Genomic DNA, 27,043 nt, shown 5'->3' with positions numbered 1-27,043 from the left:
GTGCATCATGTCATGTTCCAAAAAATTGAACAAAAAGTAACTAAAACCCCATACGTACTCAAAAAATGGTACCAATGAAAACTACATATCCTGCAAAAAAACCAAATCTGTTTACAGCAGTGTGTCAACATGTGGCTCTCCGAATTGAAAGAGACAAAACCAAATGTATTTTTTACGATGTTTTCATGCAAACTCCCTTAATTGTTTACTTTATTTTGTGCATGGCTGGGACACATCATATTCCTGTAAAGAAGCTCCTACAAAGTGACTTGCAAAGATCACATGTGAATAAACAACCCCTCCTATGTGCAATAGTGTCTCCCTAAAATCAGTATTTGGGGATCCATTTTTTCGGAATGTATAGCAGTAAATGAACCCCTTAGCAAAACTACGGATTGTTTCTAGAGGAAATTGTAAGTGCGTGAAAAGACTTAGGCTGATATGGAATTGCTTTTCTTGGTTGCTTAATATAAAAGAAAGAGATTGACAAGGTGATAAACTTTTCTGCATTTTCTCTGTAGAAACACAAATAACCAAAGTTCCCATTGATCTCTCTTGGCACATCTGAAAGGCGATGAATTCCCTTAATTGTAGAAGAATGCTACATTGTGCTGAATGAGCTGTTGCTTTATGCCAATGAGTCATTGGAGGAGCATCAAAAACCTTTATCCTGCTTTTATCCAGCTCAACTTTGCAGGCATGCTTCAGATCTAATGTTATGCAGGATAAAGTGACATAGCTTCTACATGAAAGAGGTTCAGTCCAAGGAAGCAACAGTCTGAATCTTAATGTGAAGAAAATAAAGTGACTGTAAGCTAATGACTGTGAAGTCAACAGCAAAAAGTGAGATGGTGTGGAAGCAACAAATAGCACAGAAAATATATTAATATACACTGCTGTGCAAATTAATTGGGACAAAGCAAAAAAATAAAATCTTATAATGCACTGTTACATACTAATTCTGAAAATTACCTTTTTCCACTGGCTAGTTGACCAATATTTATTTATTATATATTAAAACTGGTTTGAATCACTGACTGGTAACCAGCTTACAATTTTATTTAAAAAATGCTTTGTCCCAATTAATTTGCACGGCACTGTATATGTTGGTGGCTAAAATTTTCACTTGGGGTACCTGGCAGTAGTTTGGGGTGAGATACCTTCCATTGTGTGTAGCAATGTCGCCCATTATACGTAAAGCCTTGTCTTTTTCTTTCCGTATTAGCAGCCATCGAGGAGACTCTGGGATGAACCTATAAATACATCACATAGCAGATGGTTATATTTTTAATTTAAATTTGAGATGGATATTGCCATAACATTTACAAAAATATCTTCTATTTCTTCATTGAATCTGGCCTAAGCGTGATATCAAATATCTTTCTTGTGCCAAGAAATCCACACATGTATTAAATGAGTGCTGATAACCAAAATACCTATAATATTTATGCAGTTTTAAAAGTAGGAAAGCCACGTAAAAAAGCACAGTTGCGCTTGCTAAATTTTAACAATATAAATCTTAATTATAAAGTAAACACAAAAGCCTAGATAAGCCAAAGAAAACTATTTAAAAATGGACACATTGCACCAGAACCTTTAAGGTACCGTCACACATAGCGACGCTGCAGCGATACCGACAACGATACGGATCGCTGCAGCGTCGCTGTTTGGTCGCTGGAGAGCTGTCACACAGACCGCTCTCCAGCGACCAACTATCCCGAAGTAAAAAAAAAAAAACACTACATACTTACCTACCGCTGTCTGTCCTCGGCGCTCTGCTTCTCTGGTCTGGCTGTGAGCGCCGGGCAGCCAGAAAGCAGAGCGGTGACGTCACGGCTCTGCTTTTCGGCTGACCGACGCTCACAGCCAGAGCAGGAGGAGAGCAGAGCACAGCGCTGTCGGACAGACGGCTGTAGGTAAGTATGTAGTGTTTGTTTTTTTACTTTTAGGATGGTAACCAGGGTAAACATCGGGTTACTAAGCGCGGCCCTGCACTTAGTTACCCGATGTTTACCCTGGTTACCAGCAAAGACATCGCTGAATCGGTGTCACACACGCCGATTCAGCGATGTCTACGGGGAGTCCAGCGACGAAATAAAGTTCTGGACTTTCTTCCCCGACCAGCGATCTCCCAGCAGGGGCCTGATCGCTGCTGCCTGTCACACTGGACGATATCGCTAGCGAGGACGCTGCAACGTCACGGATCGCTAGCGATATCGTCTAGTGTGACAGTACCTTTACTTTAGGGATACAACCCATGAGATCACCATGATAACCAATAGAGACATAGAAATATCTGAAATAGATATTAATATACACTACCCTAAAGTGATGTCAAATAGCATTTAATAATGAAAAAAGGTGCAATGCACATGTACAGATAATAATACATAATGTCACGGGGTTACCGCATCAGAGAGGAGCCAGAAGACTACAACGTCTGATTGCTCCTACTCCTACGCTGAGAAGAAGCACTTCTTCTTTTTAATGGTGCTTTTTTCTTTTGGCAGAACAGGGGTTACTTGTCTATGTTGAAAACACTGAGCTCTCAGCTGAGTTCAGCTAGCCACTCTCATCCCCTGTATAATGTGGGTCCTGATTCAAACCCAAGTCAGAGCTAGCTTTTGCTGCATGGCTTAGGAGGAGAGGTATTCATATGAGAATAAGCTTTGGAGGAGTTATCGGTGACTGTTGCGTGGTTTGTAAGTGTGGTAATTCCCTTCCTTCCTCTTACTTAGCTTTTTCCCCCAACTTCCACTTCCCGGTGCATTCCTCTGTTTTATGTGAGTGAATACTTGTGTACCTGGTATTTTCAATTACCCCCTTGTTTGTGTAGCCTTGTTTGTGGGGTTGGTGTACTGCAGTGCACAGTAGTGCCTTGCTTCCCTGGGTGGGGGAAGAGAATAAACAGTGGGCTAACTCAGGAGATAAAATATGCAGTATCAAAAAATATGAAAGAAGCCATGACAATAAAGTGCCACCTGCATAGTCACTCAGGTGAATTTGCTGATAGGGAAAACATATTGCTGTAATTAAATATCTATTTGTATCTAAAGTTACAAATCTAGATCCTACAACTGAAAAACAGATCTTATTTAGGTGGAATTACCCAGAAAAAAACTTATTTCCCTTGCAGCAGCACAGCAAACTGGGAATTTCTCTGATAGAACAGGTAGAGATTTTAATTGATACCCAAACAATACATTTAAACACTTTGCATTTCTTCTGTCCAACTAAGCTCAATAGGTCGAATGGGAAGCAGACTGACTAAGAGTGTGTTCACACAGCTTATTTTTCCAACATTTAAAAACAACCACGTTTCAATCAGTAGATGCATCCTTTTCTCTAGAGTTTTGTAAACTTGATGCCTCTTTTGCTATCATTTTGGGTAGTTCCCAGTGTGTTTTTCTGTGCATTTTTCTGGTACTATTCTGTTGCTTTTAATCTTTATAAAAAAAATTAAAACTTTTATGAATTGCGCAAAAATAAAAAGCTGGGGCCATCTTTTATTTCCTTGCCTGTCTCTTTCAGAACCAATTCTTATGTAAAGTGATGGGAAAGTAAGGGAATTGTTGAAGTAGAATGTAAGTTTGTTTTCCCTTAGTCATGTCAGTAGCACAAGGCTCCATCCCCTACAATATTTTTAATCAGTCTGCTAATAACATGCACAAAAGGGTGGAGTTGTGTCACCTTATATTGTGTCCAGGTGTCAATTAGAATTTCCACCAGTCCTACCAGTCCTTCCCATCGGTTGTACTGCTGACAGGACTAAGGGAACACACATTTACATTCTAAATCATAACATCGCCTATTCACAATATAGGTGATAGATGTATGATCTTTGAGGGCCCCACTTGTGGCACTCCCATGTTTATTACATTAGAGGTCCCAAGTTCCACCTTTCTTTTACAACATTAAATCACATAAGATTGATTGAAGTATTGGTCGACCATGCACATTGCTGTTCTATTTAATGTCATTGGTACTTTATATGGCTTTGGAAAAAGAAGGAATAGGGAATTCATAACCCACATTCTAAAATTTGGTAAGGATCCCAGTGAAGACACTTGCAGCAATAATAAATGTATCACCTAGCTATACTGTGTGTCACTGAGACTTTGAAACGCGTTGAATAAGCCACTATTCCTTTTATGAAACATCTTTGGATTTATCATCTATCTGCAGCGCAGACCATATCCACATTAACCCTTTCATTCATTTATATCCATAGAGGGGACATATCACCTGCACAGTGAACATATGGGATTAATTACTAACACTTCAACCTTCAATGAAGTAGGATTTACATTGACCATATGGGATTAATTGTGTCTGGGAAAAAATAAAGTAATCATAACTAGAGAAGTGAGACAGAGAACTAAAACTCAATTGAAGTAGGGACGTCCTGCATTGACCAGGTAATTACAGTGGATAACTATTTTGAGAAAAGACAGCAAGTCTGAGATTTCTTTATTCAGAGGTGGGGAAGTACGCTTCTCAGGATAAGTTTCCTCTGATCAAAGCCAGGTTTGTAGACCATTTGTTGCCAGTAGTGAGTGATGAATATTGGGGTTTTGTAGCAATCTGATATTTATTTAGATATGTTTTCTGCGTCGTGGCGAAGGGACAGACAAAACACATTCATTCACATCACCATAAGGCCATTCTAACCCCTCCAATTTAATATTCGTCCAATGGATGGGGCTATCCATGTCATGTTTTGTTTCTATAGAGAGGTAAAATAGCAATAAGAGTCATGATGACAATATCTTTTGCCCGGGACATTCAGGGGTGAAGATATCTTGTAAGTTGGGGATCTCATGGAATTCAGAAAGACCTAGCAAATTCCACAGCCTGAATGTGAGCTCATCAAGGGGAGGCGGGTGTGGGCATAGCATTGGGCAAATAAAAATGAATGTTTGGGTCTCTGTCTTGGTGCATTCTGGAAGTTCTGAGGAGTTTCTGTGACATCAGGTTTAGTCATTTTCTTTCACTATTCTTTTTTTAATGAAATTATACTGTATATCATATAGTATTGTTCCCATTTTGTATCATCTCTATATATTTTTTATAAACAATGCCTAACATTCCAGATTAAATATATAAAATGTAATAGCTCTGTTCCTCTTGCTCTGTAAACTGCACCCCTGAAGCCATAGGCTATCTGTCCAATCGGCCTGTATAAATGATTGGTGGTGGCAGCTAGTTGTCCTTCCTTTGTTTTGTTATTGTAGAAATAACAGTGACAGTACCGGGGTTTATATATATTCCATGTGTTGGAATCGGAGCTGTATATACCATACGCTCATTGCGAATTCCCAAACAACTGGCCTAGTAGTGGAAGCCGTGGCATTCTCGTCCATCACTCATCAGCCAAATGTGTTATTGTCCTGACAATTGAAGGCAGTGGAGTTGCGTTCCCCTGACAAACTGGTGGCAGAAGTTGGATGTGCATGATATATTCCCCCCCGACTCTTATCCCCGACCATTGGTGACAGCAGCAGTGTGATCTGCCTGACACCCCAACTGTTATCCTTAACTCTTCAGCATCAATTTTAGACATCAACTGAAATAATTCTGGGCAACCATCCAAAAATAATTTATTGAAAGTAACTCAATATGTTATATATATACCATAAAATGGTGCCATTGAAAAATTATACTGTACTAATAAAAAATTAAAAAATTACGTCTGTCAATGACAAAAAGAAAAATATTTGCTAAAATAGGCTTAGTAATAAAGGAGGGGTAAAATGCTCATGTACTATAGACTGTGTTATAAGAACAGATGTTTTACGGTTTTCCATGTTGTAGTTTAGATCATGACAATGTTGTAAATACTGTAGTTTAAATAGTGATAATTGGATCCTCGCGTTTGTTTCTGAGAAATGATCACTGCTGCCGATTTATAGTAAACTGTAGTCTAAACAACTTAGCCGCAACTTTAATGACTAATTGAAACATAAATCAAATGATAATTGTTAGGATTTTCGACTGTTCAGTTTACTTTCTATGAGTGGTTGTTTAATATTATGTTCTGTAGAAGCAAAGACTACATGGGTGAATTTATAAGGTATGTTTTTGACAGTGCAGTCAACTATTCCATCAAAAATCCAGTTCTAGCACATTTTGTACGTGTGAATCTCGTGTGCTTAATCTGTGCCAGCATACTCAAAAACAGCAGTGCAAAATGAATACTGCTTTTGATGCAGTCTTTGACAGCGCAGTTAAGTCAGTCAAGGCATGTTTTATGACAATAAACCCATAACAAAAATTTGAAAGTCAACAGCTAGTTGATATCAATCATTTAGCAAAAGGCAACTGACATGTTAAAGGGCCACTGTCACCCCCCTTCAGCCGTTATAAACTAAAAGAGCCACAATGTGTAGCAGTAATGCTGCATTCTAACAAGGTGGCTCTTTTAGTTTTAGGTTCAAGTATACCCCAAATAAAGCGTTTTTATACTTAGCCACAATTCCTGTCTCTAGCCAGGGAGGCGGGTCCTCACTCCCCAGCTCTAACCGCTCCTCTGCCGTCACTCCAATCTTCCTGAGCTTTTGGCGCCGCCCCCTCAGCGCTGTGTACGTTTCAAAACCGGCGCCTGCGCAGTGTACTGCTGTGCTGCGCAGACGCAGTAAGCTCTGGCCGTCTGACCTCCCAGCCAGGCTTGCAGACTGCGCCTGCGTGGGCATTGCGGCCAGCCACCTTTGGAATCCCCGCCCTGCACTGTGTTATGCATTATGCACAGTGCGGGGCGGGGATTCCAAAGGTGGCTGGCCGCAATGCCCGTGCAGGCGCAGTCTGCAAGCCTGGCCTGTGCGTCTGCGCAGCACAGCAGTACACTGCGCAGGCGCCGGTTTTGAAATGTACACAGCGCTGAGGGGGCGGCACCGAAAGCGCAGGAAGATTGGAGTGATGGCAGAGGAGCGGTTAGAGCTGGGGAGTGAGGACCCGCCTCCCTGGCTAGAGACAGGAATTGTGGCTATGTATAAAAATGCTTTATTTGGGGTATACTTGAACCTAAAACTAAAAGAGCCACCTTGTTAGAATGCAGCATTACTGCTGCACAAGGTCGCTCTTTTAGTTTATAACGGCTGAAGGGGGGTGACAGTGGCCCTTTAATCTAGAATTTGAAATGAGATGGATATAGTTTAGAATTCTACTTTCTAACCCCTCAGTGACCAATACGTCTTTTTACTGACCTGAGATATAAGAGAATAGCATTCTCCGATGGGTGAAAATGCAGCAGCTGTCAGTTGTACACTATATCTGACCCTGCTGCATCAGTCATAATTGGTATTTGCACCGACCAAAGCTGTTTAACACCTTAGATGCTGCTAATAGTGACTATGGTGTCTAGATGATTAACTGAGTGAGGGCTCTTTCTTTAACCCCATTGGAAACCCCAAGATCTTGATTGTGTGGTCTTGATGGTTGCCATGGCAATTGACAGCCACTCAATGGTTAGCACTGCAACCTTGCAGACCTGAGGTTCAGCATAAGTACATGTGGAGGTTGCCTGGTTGCTAGGGAATCCCCACGTGTAATCAAGCTGGCTAACAGATGTACTGTAAATCATTCAGCTGAGGTGAGGAAAACTAAATCTCCGAGCACTAAAAAATACTCGGAGGAGAAACTGGGGAATAACGGGGAGAAATGTGGATTAGTTGGGCAGCAGAGTTTAGGATTGCGTGGGTTTCCTCTGGGTTCTCCAGTTTCCTTCTACACTCCAAAGACATACTGATAGGAAATTTAGATTGTGAGCCCCAATGGGGGTGCTACTGATAATAATGTCTGCAGAGCGCTATATAAGTGAGTAAAAAAATAAATAAAACTAGTTGACCCATGCGAAATTTTCGCACATTGGTTGTCGGGGATGCAGGCAATTTCAGGAAAATCAAACTGGTCAAATGCTAAAGTATTTAATGAGATGATGAACACAGAGAGGTATTTATATATGTAGATTGGTAATGCAATAAATTTGTTTGATAAGTAGAGGCTAAAAAAATGTCTTGAGGTTGTTGTGCCACCTGCCGGTTGTTGCTTTTTTTCTGCAGGTTTCTGAAAATTAATGTTTAAACTGTATTTATTAATCAACTCGTGAATGTGTGATTTGTTTGTGTCTTTTCTTGCTGAAGAGGGCAAGTTTTCCCTTCAAATGGTGTATTATTTGTGTGGGGTGAAGTAATCACCGAAAAAGCAGTGCATGTTTACAAATGTGTTTGCATATTTGACTCACTTGCAGTGAAATGTGCAATCCTCGAATTTGCCTAATATAGGCTGGGCAAGCACTTCGGCAAGCTGGAAAGACCCCACGGTCCCGTGACTTCCCCAAAGAACTGTCTGACCCGGTTCTGAGTACCCCATGGCCCTGGTGGGCGTGTCACTACCACTATCTGTATTCGCATATCTGACCACTGTATATATGTTATCATTGTGTATATAGTGTATTGTGTAGTGTGCCCTTAAGGTAATTCAATATATAATTTAAACTTGGGCTGCTCTTTTATCTTCATGCATGAATCCACACGCCCATTTCTCGTTTTAATTTTCCATTCTTCCAGGGCTTGTTTCTAGTCCCATATAATCCAGTTAATTGACCAGGTTTATATCTAACGAGGAACTGGTGGCACTTCTACCAGACTGAAAAGGTTCTGTTTCACTGGGACTAGTGAAAGTGGCCTTTCAGACTGTCATGGTTGTGGGCGAGTGTGGTGCCACATCAGTGACTGTCTGGGTCACATTTTCTCACTCCCCATGCCTTCCTGGGCCCATGTGGACAATGGGTGTGTGAAAAACTGCCAAGCTGACCTTTTGTGTCCCCAGAGGGTGCGAAACGTCACGTTGGTACAGGTGGAGTGACTTACCACGTGATCTCGCTGATGTAATATTGACATCAAGCTGGGTGGTGAGGTGTGGATCTTTCACACTATCTATATCTTATTCCCAGAGGTGTATCTAGGTTTTCTGGCACCCGTGGCAAGAATTCAGTTTGGCACCCCCCCCCCTCCAAAGCACATATGCAATTTGCATACTTAGTCATGTACTGACGTGCTGCTCTCCCTAATGCTCTCAATGTTCAATGAAAAACTAAGAGAAGCAGGAAGAGAAGCTCTTGCTACAGGACCATAATCATGAAAATCGCATATGAGTGAAGTATCCATGTGATGCTTACTGGAACCTGCAAAGCTGAATCCTGACATTGCAGGCTTCTGAATTCTCACAATGAATGCACAGCACATTTTTAGGTTTCTCCCTTGCTGGTGGACAGTCATGTCAGCACAAGCATGTGATTTATATACTTCTGGCCACATTCTGACTAGACGTGTCTAGTGAGTGAGGCCACACATGTCTACTCAACTGTAACAACCCTGCTGGCATCACTGTGAGGCCTCCCATCCCCCACCTGCATTACACTCAAACTCACTTACTTCTCTGTGCCTTGTTGTGACTTCTCTCTGCTGCCAGCTCCATGCAGTGTGCCTCATGTCTGCTGCTTGCTCTGTGCATGCTCTGTCTGTGTGCATAGGGGGGCAGCGCCGGCAACTCATGTGTCTTATTGAGTCTGTGTGCACCTTGCTAAGGTGTCCCTGGCCAATTGCTATGAGGCTTCCTGTATTTAAGACTTCCCCACCCATTGGTGGGAGCCTGTGCAACTTACTCCCTCACTCAGTTCTTAGCTGCTGAGGTGCCAGGCCCTGTCTCTGTTATTCTTATGTCCACCACCCAGGGGGGCATTGTACCCTGGTCTGTTTCCTGTGTTTGCCATCCAGTGGGGCCTCGTACCCTGGCCTATGTCCGCCACCTAGAGGGGAGTCATACCGTGGCTTGTGTCCATGTTTCTGTTCCTTGACCTGTTCCTGACTTTGTCTTAGCCTAGTCCTGTTCCTGTGTCTGTTTATATCCCTGCATTGGTTTCCTTTCCCTGCTGTGCGTTCTCTGTGTCTTGCTTTGCTCTGCTTTTCGCTCTGCTCTCTGCGACCTTGCTTTGCTCCTTGCTCTGCATTCTGTGACCTTGCTCTCCTCTCTGTGGTTTTGCTCTGGGCTCAGCACTCTGTCTTGCTCTGCACTCTGACTTAGCTCTGCTCTCAGCTCTGCACTCTGTGGCTTTGCTCTCAGCTCTGCACTCTGTGTCTTGCTCTGCATTCAGCTCTGCACTCTGACTTTGTTCTGCTCTGCACTCTGTGGCTTTGCTCTCAGCTCTGCTCTCTGTAGCTTTGCTCTGCACTCTGACCTTGCTCTGCACTCTGTGGCTTTGCTCTGCGGCTCCGCTCAGCTCCCGCTCTGTGGCTCCGCTCCTTGTGGTTCTACCTGGCTCCGCTCCTTGCGGTTCTACCTGGCTCCACTCCTTGCGGTTCTATGTCTCTTGCTCTTGGCTCCGCCTCCTGTGTTTCTGTACGTGCCTCCGCCTCCTGCTCTTGGCTCCACCTCCTGAGTTTATGCATGTGGCTCCGCCTCCTGCACTTGGCCCCGCCTCCTGCATCTCTGTTCTTGGCTCTATCTCTGGTGCTTTCGCTCTGCATCTGCTCTTGCGGTCTTTATCTATTCTTAAGTCCTCCTGTTTGAACAGGTTCTTACCTGTTTTATATACCTGCCTGCAGACCGGTCCCTACTGGTTCTTCCAGTGTACCAGCCTTGTCTTCCTGTCCTGCCAGAGAGCCACCCGTACCTGCCTGCCAGAGACCCAGCCGTGCCCGCCTGCCAGTGTCTCTGTAGTACCTGCCTGCCAGAAAGCCAGCCATGCCCACCTGCCAGTGTCTCTGCTGTACCTGTACCTGCCTGCCAGAAAGCCAGCCGTGCCCGCCTGCCAGAGTGCCAGCCGTGCCCGCTTGCCTGTCTATGTTCCGTTCCCCAGTGGGATCAGCAGCCACAGCCAGAAACCACCCTGGAGTGGTACCTGGTAGCTTCCTATTGCACAAGTCTGACCTCATCATCAGAGGCTCCAGCGAACACCTAGGAAGCTACTTAGTTACACCTCTTCCAGGAAAGTTTGGTCTGTGGTCCAGTGGGGCCACACCCCCAGACTCCCGCGTCAACCAGTCTCGGTGCAAGCGTGACATCAGCACAAAACTGCATGCAAGTAAATCGCGGTATGAGAGAATCCTAACAGCGTGCAGTGAGCACTGTGAGAATTCAGAAGTCTGAAGTCACATAGAATGACTGCAGACTCAGCACAAACCTGGACAATCCTCTTAATGCTCCTAACATAAAGAAAAACATGAGAAAGTCAGTATCACAAATAATATTTACATCCAGGTACCTTATAGATGACGCTGTTTCTGGAGTCGTTCTTCTTTTCTTCATCTTGTCCAGACCCCATGATGAGTTTTCTCATCCACAGCCGTCTCTGCAGACTTCCATCTTCTCCGGTCTTCTACTGCAAATCTCCATATGATGCCCTTAAAGATAGGAGTGTTATTATAATGCTCCTGAATAAAAATATCTGCCCTACTCTGAGCCCCTGAATAAATAATTGCCCCTCACTATATTGTCTGCACAAAATATGACATCTACACTGTCCCTCTTATGGCACATGCCCTCCACACTGCCTTCTCCTTTCCATACTGGGCCCGCTCTTCACACTGTCCTCTCACACTGTGTCCTCCCTATAGGGCCCAGTCTCTATTGTTCCCTCTCATCACACTCCCCCCTCCTTGGAATACTGTTCCCTCCTGGCTATACCCTTGCATTGTCCCCCATGCTACGCCCCCACTGCTCAGTATCTATTCTTTGCCCGCTCACTTTTCTCCCCCATACCGTCTCCTCACACTATTCCCCCCCTCCTCATACTATCTCCTCTCACATCCCACCTGTTTACCATACCATCTCCTCATATATCTACCCCCTCCCTCTCTATACTGCCTGCTCACACATACCCCCGACTCCACATACTGTGTCTGCACACATCCCATCACCCTCATTCCCCATACTGTGTCCACATACATTTTCCCATCACTACTCATACTGTATTCGCATACATTCCCACATTCGCCTCCATATTGTCTCCACCCATCCCCTCACTCACCATATTGTGTCTGCATCTATCCCCCATACTGTTTCCTCATACATGCCCCATACTGTTTCCTCACACATACCCTAAATCCCCCCATCTCCAGTACAAGTCTCCCCCCGCACATTAAATCCCCCCATCCCCAGTCCAAATCTCTCTCCACACATTAAATCCACCCTTCCCCAGTCCAAATCTCCCCACACACATTAAATCCCCCATCCCCACTCCAAATCTCACATCACAAATTAAAGGCCCATCCCCACTCAAAATCTCCCCACACATTAAATCCCCACTACAAATCTCCCACCACACATTAAATCCCCCATCCCCACTCTAAATCTCACACCACAAATTAAATGCCCCATCCCCACTCCAAATTCCCCATCCCCACTCCAAATCTTCCCACTCACATTAAATCCCCCCATCCCCACTCCAAATCCACCATCTCCACTCCAAATCTCTCCATTCCAACTCCAAATCCCCCCATTCCCACACTAAATCCCCCGTACACTTAATCTTTGGTGTCTTCAGCTCCACTGGAGCACTTACCACCAGTGTTCGCCCCTGCAATGCAGGCCAGTGACATCAGCAGCATGATCACATGACCTGATCACACTGCTGGCATTGCCCTCACCCGGCGGTCAGAGCTTCAATTGTACTTACATCTTTTAGACGTGAGTACTATTGCACTTGACAGCTGGCACAGAGGACAGCCAACTACCAGTCAGGGGTGACAGAATGCAGCCACCAGAGGAGATACTGTGGACCCCACTGTGAGGCGCATTAGGCTGTGCGACTGCGCCCCACTGCTGGCTGCACCTGGGGCACATGCCCCTGCTGCCCCCTCTAGATACGCCTTTGCCTATTCCAGTGCAAACCCTGATGGTTTAATAGATTAACCCCATTGATTTGTAACGGTGTGACAGGGACTGTCATATACATTCCCCTGAAGACAACAATTCTAGTGTGAATACTAATATGTGGTGGCATTCTGTTTGTATGGTATAATGTAAAATGCATAGAATGTTATAAGTACTGATGCTGCTCTGTGGGTACTGTATTGGTAATGCCTAAGGTAACCAGGTACACTCAGCTCAAGGGTAGAGACAGTATAGCACATGGTTAAGTGTTGTTAGAGAAGGTTTATAACATATAGGAACATTAGGGCAAATATGAAGTGGTGGGTCTTATTAGTGTACAGTATAGGATACAATTAAATGTTTGGGGCCAGCCCATCATGGGAGGGGATATGTCAAGCAAAAAGTGGAATCAGTTCCTGATTTAGTGAGTCTGAGTTCAGGTTCATGCTGTAATGGGATGGAGGCATGTGGAGTACATAATGTTCTGTAACGTCCGGGGCCTACTGCTCAAACTAGGCACTGGAAAGTGTGCTTTAGTCCTTTCTATACAGAGGAAGCCAGACAGGGAAACGTCTGAGGGAAATGTAGAGGATCTCAGGAGTCCTGTGGTGCCGGACAAGAAATTCCTGGGGATGATGAGAGGATCAAGTGTAGGGATAGTCCAAGGTGAAAGGAAGCAGAGGCTTGAAATGTACTGTTGAGGAAACTGGAACTGGAGTGTGCTGTGCCTGGACCTGCGTGTTAAACACTGATATACATGAACTGTCCAGTAAAGATGAACTTGTTATAGCGAACTGGGTGTTCCATGATTTGTGTGCAGCTGATCCTGGACCTGAAAACAAGATGTAACAGAGGCCTCTGACATAAAAGTGAGTGCAATACAACGTTCCAAGACACTACATATGGACTTGAACACTGTATATGTGCAGTGCCAGGGTATGGAGAAGCAGCAGCTTGCCCACAGCTACCGCCCTAGGCACCTTACAGACTGATGAGCTGAAAGGCATAAAACATACAGTACAAATTAGTTGTGAACAATAACTTAACAATGACTAGGAAGTTGACATTCCTGTCTATTGTTTGGACAAATAAAGCAATTTCACCGACAATGTAGAAAACATATATTACTGAAAAAATATATTATTGTTGGAAAACATATTTTTGAGTGTATTAAAAATCAATATTAGTAATTACCAGTAATAAAGAAGGAAGAAGAAGTTTGGCAATGAAATGGCGAGCTGAATGCCCCGCCATGTAGGAATCAAGTAAGCAATGCCAGGGATTATCATTACTCCCAATGTGAAAAACATCTGAACCACAATCCCAACGATACGTCTCTGTTTTGATCCAACCAGCTCGGTTACTGTGGAGAAAAAAAAGACATGCAAACCAATTTTATAGTGCACATAAATAACTAATTTCTTACCTCCAGTCATAACATTCTTAGGCTATGTGCACACGTTGCAGATTTGTTGCAGATCCGCAGCGTTTTTTCTGTGCAGAATTTCACCAAATCCGCAAAGGATTGTTTAAGCAATGTTAATCAATGGGAATCCAGAATTGGTGTGCACATGCTGTGGAAAATTCCATCCTGATCCACAGCGTTTTATTTTCCGCAGCATGTCAATTATTTTTGCGGAACTGCAGTGTTTCTGCACCCATTGACTTACATTGAGTCAGTCAAATCTGCAGCAAAGCCACAGGTGTAAAAAGGTTTACCAATTTGCTGCGGATCTGCATGCCAAAAACGCTCAGAAAGGAAGGAGAAAGAGTCTGTGGGTGGAGAATATGTGTGTAGGCGGAGACTACGTGTGAGCGGAGAATATGTGCGTGTCTGTATGTATCTGTCTGCGGCTGTCTGTGTGTGTCTGCGAGTGTCTGTGTGTGTCTGCGGGTGACTGTGTGTCTGCGGGTGTTTGTGTGTGCATCTGTCTGCAGGTGTCTGCGTCTGTCTGCGAATGTGTGTCTTTCTGTGGGTGTTTGTGTGTGCATTTGTCTGCGGTTGTCTGCATCTATCTGTGGGTATGTGTGTGTCTGTCTGCAGGTGTCTGTGTATGTGTCTGTCTGTGGGTTTCTGTGTGTGTACCTGTCTGCGGGTGTCTGTGGGTATGTGTGTGTCTGTGTGTCTGTCTGTTTGCGGTTGTCTGTGTGCGTATCCAGGCATCGTCTGAAGGGACTACTACTTCCATCTGGCTATGTTTGCTGTCACATATAACAGTGACAACATGAGCCAATAATGGGACAGTAGTGCCATCATCCTGCGACTGTGTTCAATTGTCAAACAAAAAGAAAATATTCATACTCACCAAACACTTAATCCCCGATGCGGGCATCTCCTGCAACAAAAATAAAATAAACCAACATGTAATGCTCCCTGTCTGCCAAAATCCATTTAATAACAAGTGTCCCACGATGATCTCACATGTAGAACAGTCACATCGGGAGATGTGACTGCTCTACCCATCCTTCGGAGATACACTGACAGGAGGTAGTCCTCCAGCAGTGTATCGCCTCACTGCCATGAGAGTTCACCGGAGTTCATCAGCTGATCAGCTCCAGTTCTTACTTGTAGCACCGCTGCGTGAGAAAATTCTCACGCAGAGGTGCCGTAAGTGAGAGCACGAACTCCGGTGAACTCTCAGTGATACACTGCGGGAAGAATTACCTCCTGTCAGTGTATCACCAGAGGCCAGGTAGAACAGTCACATCTCCTGATGTGACTTCTCTAAACTCGAGATAGTCGTGTGACCCTCGGTAAATGGACTACGGCGGACAGGGACTATTATATGTTGGTTTATTATTTTATTTTTCTTGCAGGAGATCCAGGGAGTCGGGGATTAGGTGATGCAGTAAGTATGGTAAATTAAGATTCAATAAAGGAGTCTGTGTGATTATTTCAATTAAAGGACTTTATTCTGGCTGTGTCTTTATTTACCATTTAACTATAGGATTAGTAATGGATAGGTGTCTTATTGATGCTTATCCATTACCAATTTGTGGGCTTGATGTTACCAGACAATACAAAGGTGACATCAACCCCACAAATATTGCCCCACTTGCCAGTGCTACAGGGCAAGTGGGAAGAGCAAGGCTGAGTGCCAGAATTGGTGCATCTATAAGATGCGCCATTTCTGGGGTGGCAGAGAGCTGAGGTTTTTAGTTTGGGGGTGCCAATATCCATAGCCCCTTCCCAGACTATTAATATCAGCCTGCAGCTGTCTGCCTAGGCTAGTTCGATTTTATAGGGGGAACCCATGTTAATTTTTTTTTGGGGGGGTCCCTTGTAAACAAACCAGTAAATACTAAGCAAACATTTGTGAGCTGATATTAATAGCCTGGGAACCTTTCAGGCTTTTGGCTCCGTCCCAGAAAATTAACATCAGCCCTCAGCCATCAGCTTTCCCTCTGCTGGTTAAGAAAATTATGCTGGAGCTCACGCAATTTTTTTTAAAATTTGATAAAAAATAAACATAATGCGTTTCATGCAGATTCCGTGTGCGTGTCTTTATTTATCTCTGTATGTACCATTTTAATAATGAGGGTATCTGGCTGACACCAGTTCAATGCTAAACCACGGGCTTGTTATTACATACATATATAAATATACTGTTTATATATATATATCTACTATATAATTGTCTAAGGGTCACTTCCGTCTGTCCTTCTGTCTGTCTATCACGGATATTCATTGGTCGCGGGCCTCGCGGCCTCTGTCTGTCATGGAAATCATGTTATTTATTGCTTGCGTTGAGAAACACGTGATGGTGTCTCTGCGGCTTTTCTACATGCATTTGCATTTTTCCCATAAGGGATGGGGGCAGTGTTCTGGATCACTGCGTTAAGAAACACGTGATGGTGTCTCCTTGGTGTTGGATGTTTTGATCTCCCCAAGGTCATTCATGCTTATGTTTATAGAAATCCAAGTCGCTGATTGGTCGTGGCAAAACAGCCACGACCAATCAGCGACGGGCACAGTCCGGAAGAAAATGGCGCTCCTTACTCCCCGCAGTCAGTGCCCGGCACCCGCATACTCCCCTCCAGTCACCGCTCACACAGGGTTAATGTCGGCGGTAACGGACCGCGTTATGCCACGGGTAACGCACTCCGTAACCGCTGCTATTAACCCTGTGTGTCCCCAATGTTTTACTCTTGGTGCTGCCTATGCGGCATCAATACTTAAAAAATGTAATGTTAAAAATAATAAAAAACAAAAAACCTGCTATTCTCACCCTCCGTAGTCCGCCGAGCTGCACGCACCTGCCGCCATCTTCCGTTCCCGGTGATGCATTGCGAAATTACCCAGAAGACATAGCGGTCTCGCGAGACCGCTAAGGGTATGTTCACACGTTCAGGATTTCCATCCTTTTTTTTTTCCTGACTGTTTTTTAAAAAACTGCAGCTCTTGGCAGAAAACGCAGGTCCTTTTTTTGGTCCTTTTTTGGTCCGTTTTTGATGCGTTTTTTGATGCGTTTTTTGATGCGTTTTTTTGATGCAGTTTTCTAGCCAGAGTCTGTGTGTTTTCTAGGAATTTTTTTAGGGTTAAAATGGCTGAAAATACCCTAACCCTACCCCTACCCCTAACCCTACCCCTAACCCTAACCCTACCCCTAACCCTACCCCTAACCCTACCCCTAACCCTACCCCTAACCCTAACCCTAACCCTACCCCTAACCCTACCCCTAACCCTAACCCTACCCCTAACCCTAACCCTACCCCTAACCCTACCCCTACCCCTATTCTAACCTTAGTGAAAAAAAAAAAAAAAAAAAATTCTTTATTTTTTTTATTGTCCCTACCTATGGGGGTGACAAAGGGGGGGGGGTGTCATTTACTATTTTTTTATTTTGATCACTGAGATAGGTTATATCTCAGTGATCAAAATGCACTTTGGAACGAATCTGCCGGCCGGCAGATTCGGCGGGCGCACTGCGCATGCGCCCGCCATTTTGCAAGATGGCGGCGCCCAGGGAGAAGACGGCCGGACGGACACCGGGACGCCGGGTGAGTATAAGGGGGGGAGATTAGGGCACGGGGGGGGGCATCAGAGCACTGGGGGGGGGCATCGGAGCACTGGGGGGGGCATCGGAGCACGGGGGGGCGGGATCGGAACACGGGGGGGGCAGCCACACTCCGCCCACGCACTTCCGCCCGCTCCCCGCACTTCCTGCTGCAGCGGTTCTGCACATCAAACCGCAGTAAAACCCGCAGATATATTTTTGATCTGCGGGTTTTACTGCGGTTTGGACCTCACAATGGAGGTCTATGGGTGCAGAACCGCTGCGGCTCCGGAAAAAGAATTGACATGCTCCTTCTTTTTTCCGGGAGCTATTCAGCGCGTCTTTTTTTTTACAATTTCCGGACCATGTGCACAGTGTGTCCTGTTTTCCATAGGGTACAGTGTACTGTACCCTGCATGGAAAACAGCTGCGGAACCGCAGCGGCAAAACCGCCGCGGTTCCGCGGTAAAAAACGCACTGTGTGAACATGGCCTAAGTCATCTGGGTAATTTCGCAATGCATCCTGTGAACGGAAGATGGCGGCAGCTGTGCGCGTATCGCCACAGCTTCGCTGGATCCCAGGGGTGAGTATATAACTATTTTTTATTTTAATTATTTTTTTAACAGGGATATGGTGCCCACACTGCTTTATACTATGTGGGCTGTGTTATATATCGCGTGGCTGCTATATACTACATAGGCAGTGTTATATACTATATATACTGTATATATATACAGTATATATATATATATATATTATATTCATTATATTCATTTTGAGTGTGTAAACATTATATTTGAACATGGTATGCAATTGTATATGGTCTTCAATAGAGAATGAAAAAGAAGAGGTTGGACAAGGAAATTACATCACAGTTCTTTTTTTGTTGTTAGATAATATATCTTTATTTAGCTTACAAAAACTCATACAAAACCGCGTGAAAAAAAGCACATGAAAATCCACATCAAATCCGCATCAAAGACGCATAAAAAAAGCTGGGAATTTCAACTGCGTTTTTTGCCAAGAAAGGCAGAATCTGCGTAGAATTTTACAAAATCAAGTCCGCAACATGTGCATATAGCCTTATTGTCATTAAAAAATCACTATTGGACACTTGGTTTATCTGATTTTAGAAACGAAACAGGTCTTATGGTGCATGATTAATGTAAGTTGACAATATAAACATAGACAATTTACACACTGCATATGTACAGTAGCCAACAATTGTGTAAGTTCTCTCACTTAAAAATATGAGAGAGGCCTGTATTTGACATCGTAGGTAGACCACAACTATAAGAGTCAAAATTGAGAAAACAAAGCCAGAAAATCACCTTGTCTGATTTGGCAAGATTTATTTTTCAAATTATGGTGGAAAATAAGTATTTGGTCACCTAAAAATAAGCAAGATTTCTGGCTCTCACAGACCTGTAACTTCTTCTTTAAGAGGCTCCTCTGTCCTCCACTCATCACCTGTCCTCATTCTGTCCACATCTACTCTCCCTCCAACCTCCAAGTGGCCGTCATATACCGACTTCCAGACCCAGCCATTGCCTTTATTGACCAATTCTCCACCTGGCTTCTTCACTTTCTCTCTTCTGACATTCCCACCATCATCATGGGTGACTTAAACATCCCCATTGATACTCTTCAGTCAACAGCCTCCAAACTTCGGTCCCTTACCTCATTCTTTGGACTTACTCAGTGGTCCTCCGCAGCCACCCACACATACATTAGACCTGGTATTCACCCGTATCTGCTCTCTATCTAACTTCACCACCTCCCCTCTCCCTGTATCCGACCACCATATGCTCACCTTCTCATCCCTGTCCTCCTTACCGGTCACCCATGTCCAGCAAAATGTGCACCCCCGCAGAAACCTTGCACACCTAGACACCCACACACTCTCTGACTCTATCCCACCAATGGCATCCATATCCTCACTCCACGACACAGACACTACCACTGCTTTCTTCAATGCCACTCTCGGATCAGCTATTGACACAGTTGCCCCTCTCGTCCATGGCAGAGTGCGACGTATCAATAGACAACCTTGGCACAATAACACCACTGAAAAGCTTCGGCAAGTGTCCAGGATTGCGGAGCAGCGTTGGAAGAAAACACATTCGCAAAATGACTTCACTGCATTCAAACAGGCAACACTTGCTCTCAAATCTGCTCTCACCTCTGCTAAACAGGCCTACTTCACAACCCTCGTATCTTCCCTATCCTACAACCCCAAACAGTTATTCAAAACCTTTAACGCCCTCCTCCGCCCCCACTACCTCCTCCAACCTCCCTCATCTCTCCTGAGAACTTTGTCACACACTTTAAAAATAAGATGACCAGACAAGGCAAGTATTCATTGTTCAACCACCACAACCCCTTTGTATACTAGACCAATACCCAAACCCCATAACCTCCCTATCCAACATCCCTAATTGTCTCCTCTCCAAATCGCACCTCACCACCTGTGGGCTCGACCCCATCCCATCCCACCTCCTCCCCAACCTCACCACCACATGAATTCAGTATAAATAACCATGGTACCGCTGAAAATGTAATCTTGTCCCTCAAAAAACGAGCCATGACACAGCGTAATCAACAAAAAAAAAAGTTATAGTCCTCAGAATAAAGCGATGCAGAAATAATTATTTTTTCAATAAAATTGTTTTTATCGTATAAAAGCGCCAAAACATAAAAAATGATATAAATGAGGTATCGCTGTAATTGTACTGACCCGTAGAATAAAACTGCTTTATCCATTTTACCAAACGCGGAACGGTATAAACGCCTCCCCCAAAAGAAATTCATGAATAGCTCTTTTTGGTCATTCTGCCTCACAAAAATCGGAATAAAAAGCGATCAAAAAATGTCACATGCCCGAAAATGGTACCAGTAAAAACGTTAACTCGTCCCGCAAAAAAAACAAGACCTCACATGACTCTGTGGACCAAAATATGGAAAAATTATAGCTCTCAAAATGTGGAGATGCAAAAACTATTTTTTGCAATAAAAAGCATCTTTTAGTGTGTGACGGCTGCCAATCAGAAAAATCCACTAAAAAAACCTGCTATAAATAATAAAATTAAAAAAATGTATTTATTTCCATTTTCCAATTAGGGTTAGGGCTAGGGTTAGGGCTAGGGCTATGGCTAGGGCTAGGGTTAGGGCTAGGGTTAAGGCTAGGGTTAGGGCTAGGGCTAGGGTTAGGGCTAGGGTTAGGGCTAGGGTTAGGGTTAGGGCTAGGGTAAGGGTTAGGGCTAGGGTTAGGGCTAGGGTTGGGGCTAGGGTTGGGGTTTCAGTTAGAATTGGGGGTTTCCACTGTTTAGGCACATCAGGGGCTCTAAAAACGCGACATGGCGTCTGATCTCAGTTCCAGCCAATTCTGCATTGAAAAAGTAAAACAGTGCTCCTTCCCTTCCGAGCTCTCCCGTGCCCCCAAGCAGGGGTTTACCCATACATATGGGGTATCAGCATACACAGGACAAAGTGGACAACAACTTTTGGGGTCCAATTTCGCTTGTTACCCTTGGGAAAATAAAAATTTAGGGGGCTAAGAACCCATTTTTGTGGGAAAAAATGATTTTTTATTTTCACGGCTCTGCGTTATAAACTGTAGTGAAACATATGGGGGTTCAAAGTTCTCACAACACATCTAGATAAATTCTTTCGAGGGTCTAGTTTCCAATATGGGTGTACTTGTGGGGGGTTTCTACTGTTTAGGTACATTAGGGGCTCTGCAAATGCAATGTGACACCTGCAGACCATTCTATTTAAGTCTGCATTTCAAATGTCGCTATTTCCCTTCCGATCTCTGCCATGCGCCCAAACGATGGTTCCCCCCACATATGGGGTATCAGCGTACTCAGGACAAATTGGAAAACAACTTTTAGGGTCCAATTTCTCCTGTTACCCTTGGGAAAATACACAACTGGGGGCTAAAGAATAATTTTTGTGGGAATTTTTATTTTTTATTTTCACGGTTCTGCGTTATAAACTGTAGTGAAACACTTGGGGATTCAAAGCTCTCACAACACATCTAGATAAGTTCCTTAGGGGGTCTACTTTCCAAAATTGTGTCACTTTTGGGGGGTTTCAATGTTTAGGCCCATGAGTGGCTCTCCAAACGCAACATGGCATCCCATCTCAATTCTAGTCAATTTTGCATTGAAAAGTCAAATAGCGCTCCTTCCCTTCCGAGCTCTGCCATGCACCCAAACAGTGGTTTACCCCCACATATGGGTATCGGCGTACTCAGGACAAATTGTGCAACAATGTTTGGGGTCCATTTTCTCCTGTTACCCTTGGTAAAGTAAAACATATTTGAGCTGAATTAAATTTTGTGTGAAAAAAGTTAAATGTTCATTTTTATTTAAACATTCCAAAAATTCCTGTGAAACACCTGAAGGGTTAATAAACTTCTTGAATGTGGTTTTGAGCACCTTGAGGGGTGCAGTTTTTAGAATGGTGTCACACTTGGTTATTTTCTATCATATAGACCCCTCAAAATGACTTCAAATGAGATGTGGTCCCTAAAATAAATGGTGTTGTAAAAATGAGAAATTGCTGGTCAACTTTTAACCCTTATAACTTCCTAACAAAAAAAAAATTTTGTTCCAAAATTGTGCTGATGTAAAGTAGACATGGAACATGTTACTTATTAAGTATTTTGTGTGACATATCTCTGTGATTTAAGGGCATAAAAATTCAAAGTTGGAAAATTGCAAAATTTTCAAAATTTTTGCCAAATTTCCATTTTTTTCTCAAACAAACGCAAGTCTTATCAAAATTTTTTTACCACTATCATGAAGTACAATATGTCATGAGAAAACATTGTTAGAACCATCAGGATCCAATGAAGTATTCCAGAGCTATAACCTCATAAAGGGACAGTGGTCAGCATTGTAAAAATTGGCCCGGTCATTAACGTGCAAACCACCCTTGGGGCTTAAGGGGTTAAAAGAACCATACATTGGTTCACACGAAACAAGTGATTAAATCAAAAACCAAAAGTGCTCAAAAATCCAGTTTAAAACTATTGGAGTAAACTAGACATCCCTACACTGGCAAAGTAATCATCCAATCCCTCTTAAAAGAGGGATCCCCAAGGGCCAATTCCTTAGGTTGAAGAAGAATTGCTCAAGAAATGATCTTTTTTATAGTCATGCAGGGGATATGATATGTTTAAAGACAAGGGCTAACCTAGACATGTCCTTGATATAGCGTATGAGTTTGCAAAAAAAGCGAATTGACAACAACTTCTGCAGAAACGCATTGATAGTAGTCCCTCGGAGATCATTAGGATTATTGGCGCCTTTGATCTTAGACATCAAGAGGTTAGGCAAGTCCTCACAAGACACTGGGACATTTTAAGATTGAACCCAGATCTTAATGATTTAGTGGGTGAATGTCCTAATATTACCTTTCGAAAAGGGAGATCTTTAAGGGACATGCTGGTGCATAGTCAAAACAAAAGGCGAGTAGCAAATGGAACATGGCTGGATAGGAGACCATTTGGTTTCTATAAATGTGGAAATAGTAGCATGTGTAAATGGGTGAAACCCAGATAGTCATTTCGGAGCTCCCATACAGAAATTTTTTTTTTACCAACATGATTTCTCCAACTGTAGGGCCACAAGGGTAGTGTACATGGCTACATGTTCCTGTCATTACATAGGCAAGACAAAAAGAGACTTTAGAAGGAGAGTTGGGGAGCATATGGGTGACATTATAAATAACAGGGATACCCATTGGCGAAACACATGCAGACTTTCCACAATGGAAATCTTGCCGAAATTAAGTTTATGGTTATTGAGGTAGTCAATGTCAACCCTAGGGGGGAAAACATTGACAAGGCTTTTTTGAAAAGAGAATGTGAATGGATATTTAGGATGGAGACTCTGAAGCCTAATGGGATAAACGAACAGTTGTCTTTTGCCTGTTTTCTATAGTCATTTTGGGAATATGTATTCTATGACCTTTTTTGATAAAGCTGGTCTTTTCCATGTTTAGTATAGTTTCTCTTATATAATGGGAGTTTCATAGATTACTATGAGAGATCAATTTTTTTTTAATTTTTCCTCCCAATACTGGCCATAGGATTTGTTTATTTGTAATGATCGATTGCCCAAGAGGATAGATACATTGACTTGGTCCCCCTCATTTCAACTTTGGCTATAAAGCATATGATATGATAAAAGAAGTTTAGTACATCAAGTATGCGCTGTGATTGTCAGCGATCTGTTTGATTTGACAGATATATTTTTATACATGGCGGCGTTTGGCATTTTCCGCATATAAAGCCTTGAGTGGAACTTTTTCCTGGGTGTTATAAACACAAGGATTACCCATTATACATGTCCTGATAATATAAAAAATGTTTTCTCATGTCAGCGATCTATTGCCTTGACATACAGTTAGGTCCATATATATTTGGACAGAGACAACATTTTTCTAATTTTGGTTATAGACATTACCACAATGAATTTTAAACAAAACAATTCAGATGCAGTTGAAGTTCAGACTTTCAGCTTTCATTTGAGGGTATCCACATTAAAATTGGATGAAGGGTTTAGGAGTTTCAGCTCGTTAACATGTGCCACCCTGTCTTTAAAAGGACCAAAAGTAATTGGACAGATTCAATAATTTTTTAAAATGTTCATTTTTAGTACTTGGTTGAAAACCCTTTGTTGGCAATGACTGCCTGAAGTCTTGAACTCATGGACATCACCAGACGCTGTGTTTCCTCCTTGTTGATGCTCTGCCAGGCCTTCACTGCGGTGGTTTTCAGTTGCTGTTTGTTTGTGGGCCTTTCTGTCTGAAGTTTTCTATAACAAGGGAAATGCATGCTCAATTGGGTTGAGATCAGGTAACTGACTTGGCCATTCAAGAATATTCCACTTCTTTGCTTTAATAAACTCCTGGGCTGCTTTGGCTTTATGTTTTGGGTCATTGTCTGTTATGACCTGGTGGTTAGGAGCACCCGGCACGACCTGATAGTTAAACTCACACAGGACGAGTTCTGGGATGTGGGAGCTCTGCTGACCGCAAGCCCTAATCCTATCACACACACTAGAAATAGCCGTGGAGCGTTCCTGACTCTCCCTAGACGCCTCTTCACAGCCTCAGAGCTAGCTAGCCCTAGAGATAGAAAATAAAGCCTACCTTGCCTCAGAGAAATTCCCCAAAGGAAAAGGCAGCCCCCCACATATATTGACTGTGAGTAAAGATGAAAGTCACAAACGCAGAAATGAAACAGGTTTCAGCAAAGGGAGGCCAGACTTACTAAACAGACAGAGGATAGGAAAGGTATCTTTGCGGTCAGCACAAAAAACTACAAAAGACCACGCAGAGTGTGCAAAAAAAGACCTCCGCCCCGACTCACGGTGCGGAGGTGCCACTCTGCATCCCAGAGCTTCCAGCTAGAAAGACAAAATCATGATAGCCAGCTGGACAAGGAAACAATGAACAAATAGTAACTATCAGGAACTTAGCTTCTGCTGGAGAAGACAGGTCACCAGAAAGATCCAAGAGCGAACTGAACCAATGCAGGAACATTGACAGCTGGCATGGAGTAACGATCTGAGTGGAGTTAAATAGAGCAGCCAACCAAAGGATAAACCACGTCACCTGTGTAAGGAACCTCAGAAGCAGCAGCTTCACTCACAGCCACCAGAGGGAGCCCATAGACAGAACTCGCCGAAGTACCATTCATGACCACAGGAGGGAGTTCGACAACAGAATTCACAACAATTGTCCATCTGTAGTATGAAACGACGACCAATCAGTTTGGCTGCATTTGGCTGGATCTGAGCACACAGTATGTCTCTGAATACCTCAGAATTCATTCAGCTGCTTCTGTCCTGTGTCCCATCATCAATAAACACCAGTGACCAAGTGCCACTGGCAGCCATGCATGCCCAAGCCATCACACTGCCTCCGCCGTGTTTTACAGATGATGTGGTATGCCTTGGATCATGAGCTGTACCACGCCTTCACCATACTTTTCTCTTTCCATCATTCTGGTAGAGGTTGTTTTTGGTTTCATCTGTCCAAAGAATGTTCTTCCAGAACTGTGCTGGCTTTTTTAGATGTTTTTTAGCAAAGTCCAGTCTAGCCTTTTTATTCTTGATGCTTATGAGTGGCTTGCACTGTGCAGTGAACCCTATGTATTTACTTTCATGCAGTCTTCTCTTTATGGTAGATTTGGATATTGATACGAGAGTGTTGTTCACTTGGTTGGCTGTTGTGAAGGGGTTTCTCTTCACCATGGAGATTATTCTGTGATCATCCACCACTGTTGTCTTCCGTGGGCGCCCAGGTCTTTTTGCATTGATGAGTTCACCAGTGCTTTCTTTCTTTCTCAGGATGAACCAAACTGTGGATGGATTTTGCCACTCCTAATTTTGCAGTAATTTCTTGGATGGTTTTTTCTGTTTTCGCAGCTTAATGATGGCTTGTTTCACCTGCATGGAGAGCTCCTTTGACCGCATTTTTACTTCACAGTAAAACCTTCCAAATGCAAGCACCACTCCTCAAATCAACTCCAGGCCTTTTATCTGCTTAATTGAGAATGACATAAAGAAGGGATTGCCCACACCTGTCCATGAAATAGCCTTGGCGTCAATTGTCTAATTACTTATGGTCCCTTTAAAAACAGGGTGGCACATGTTAAGGAGCTGAAACTCCTAAACCCTTCATCCAATTTTAATGTGGATACCCTCAAATGAAAGCTGAAAGTCTGAACTTCAACTGCATCTGAATTGTTTTGTTTAAAATTCATTGTGGTAATGTCTATAACCAAAATTAGAAAAATGTTGTCTCTGTCCAAATATATATGGACCTAACTGTATATATTCTCAGACATGGCGGAGCGTTCCATCTTGAGTCTGTGCTTTGGAATATGACAGCCGACATAGGGGAAGTTTGAGTTCCACAGTATTGATCCGGATATAACACCGGGTGTCCGGAGCATGCGCAATGGGTTGGCGCGAATATCGCAGTATCTCCTCCATGAAGCGGAACTTAAACACTCGGTATCTGAATGGTGGCAGGATCTCTGCGTTTCACTCTCTGGCAGTGGATTGGCTGAATAACATATGGGTTCCAGCTGGGGTATGCGCCCTGAACATTAGAGACGGCACTATTATGACGTCCGGTTTGTTGACAATGGGTG

The 27,043-nt window shown here is 43.5% G+C and overlaps 1 protein-coding gene across 2 annotated transcripts in view; it reads right to left on the bottom strand.

Moving 5' to 3' along the window:
• The window catches only part of SLC22A3 (solute carrier family 22 member 3), a 392,110-nt gene that overhangs the window by 119,196 nt on the left and 245,871 nt on the right, over positions 1 to 27,043 (bottom strand). For both annotated transcript variants that reach the window (XM_069769517.1, XM_069769516.1), the window contains exons 4-5: positions 14,065 to 14,233; positions 1,136 to 1,253 (exon numbers count right to left, since the gene is read on the bottom strand). In XM_069769517.1, coding sequence (XP_069625618.1) covers positions 1,136 to 1,253; positions 14,065 to 14,233 — 287 coding nt within the window. The remainder of the gene's footprint in view (positions 1 to 1,135; positions 1,254 to 14,064; positions 14,234 to 27,043) is intronic.

The sequence above is a fragment of the Ranitomeya imitator genome, chromosome 5, assembly GCF_032444005.1.
Source record: "Ranitomeya imitator isolate aRanImi1 chromosome 5, aRanImi1.pri, whole genome shotgun sequence".
Taxonomy (NCBI): Eukaryota; Metazoa; Chordata; class Amphibia; order Anura; family Dendrobatidae; genus Ranitomeya; species Ranitomeya imitator.
Note: the sequence above shows the minus strand (reverse complement) of the source record. Positions and strands in the feature narration are given on the sequence as shown.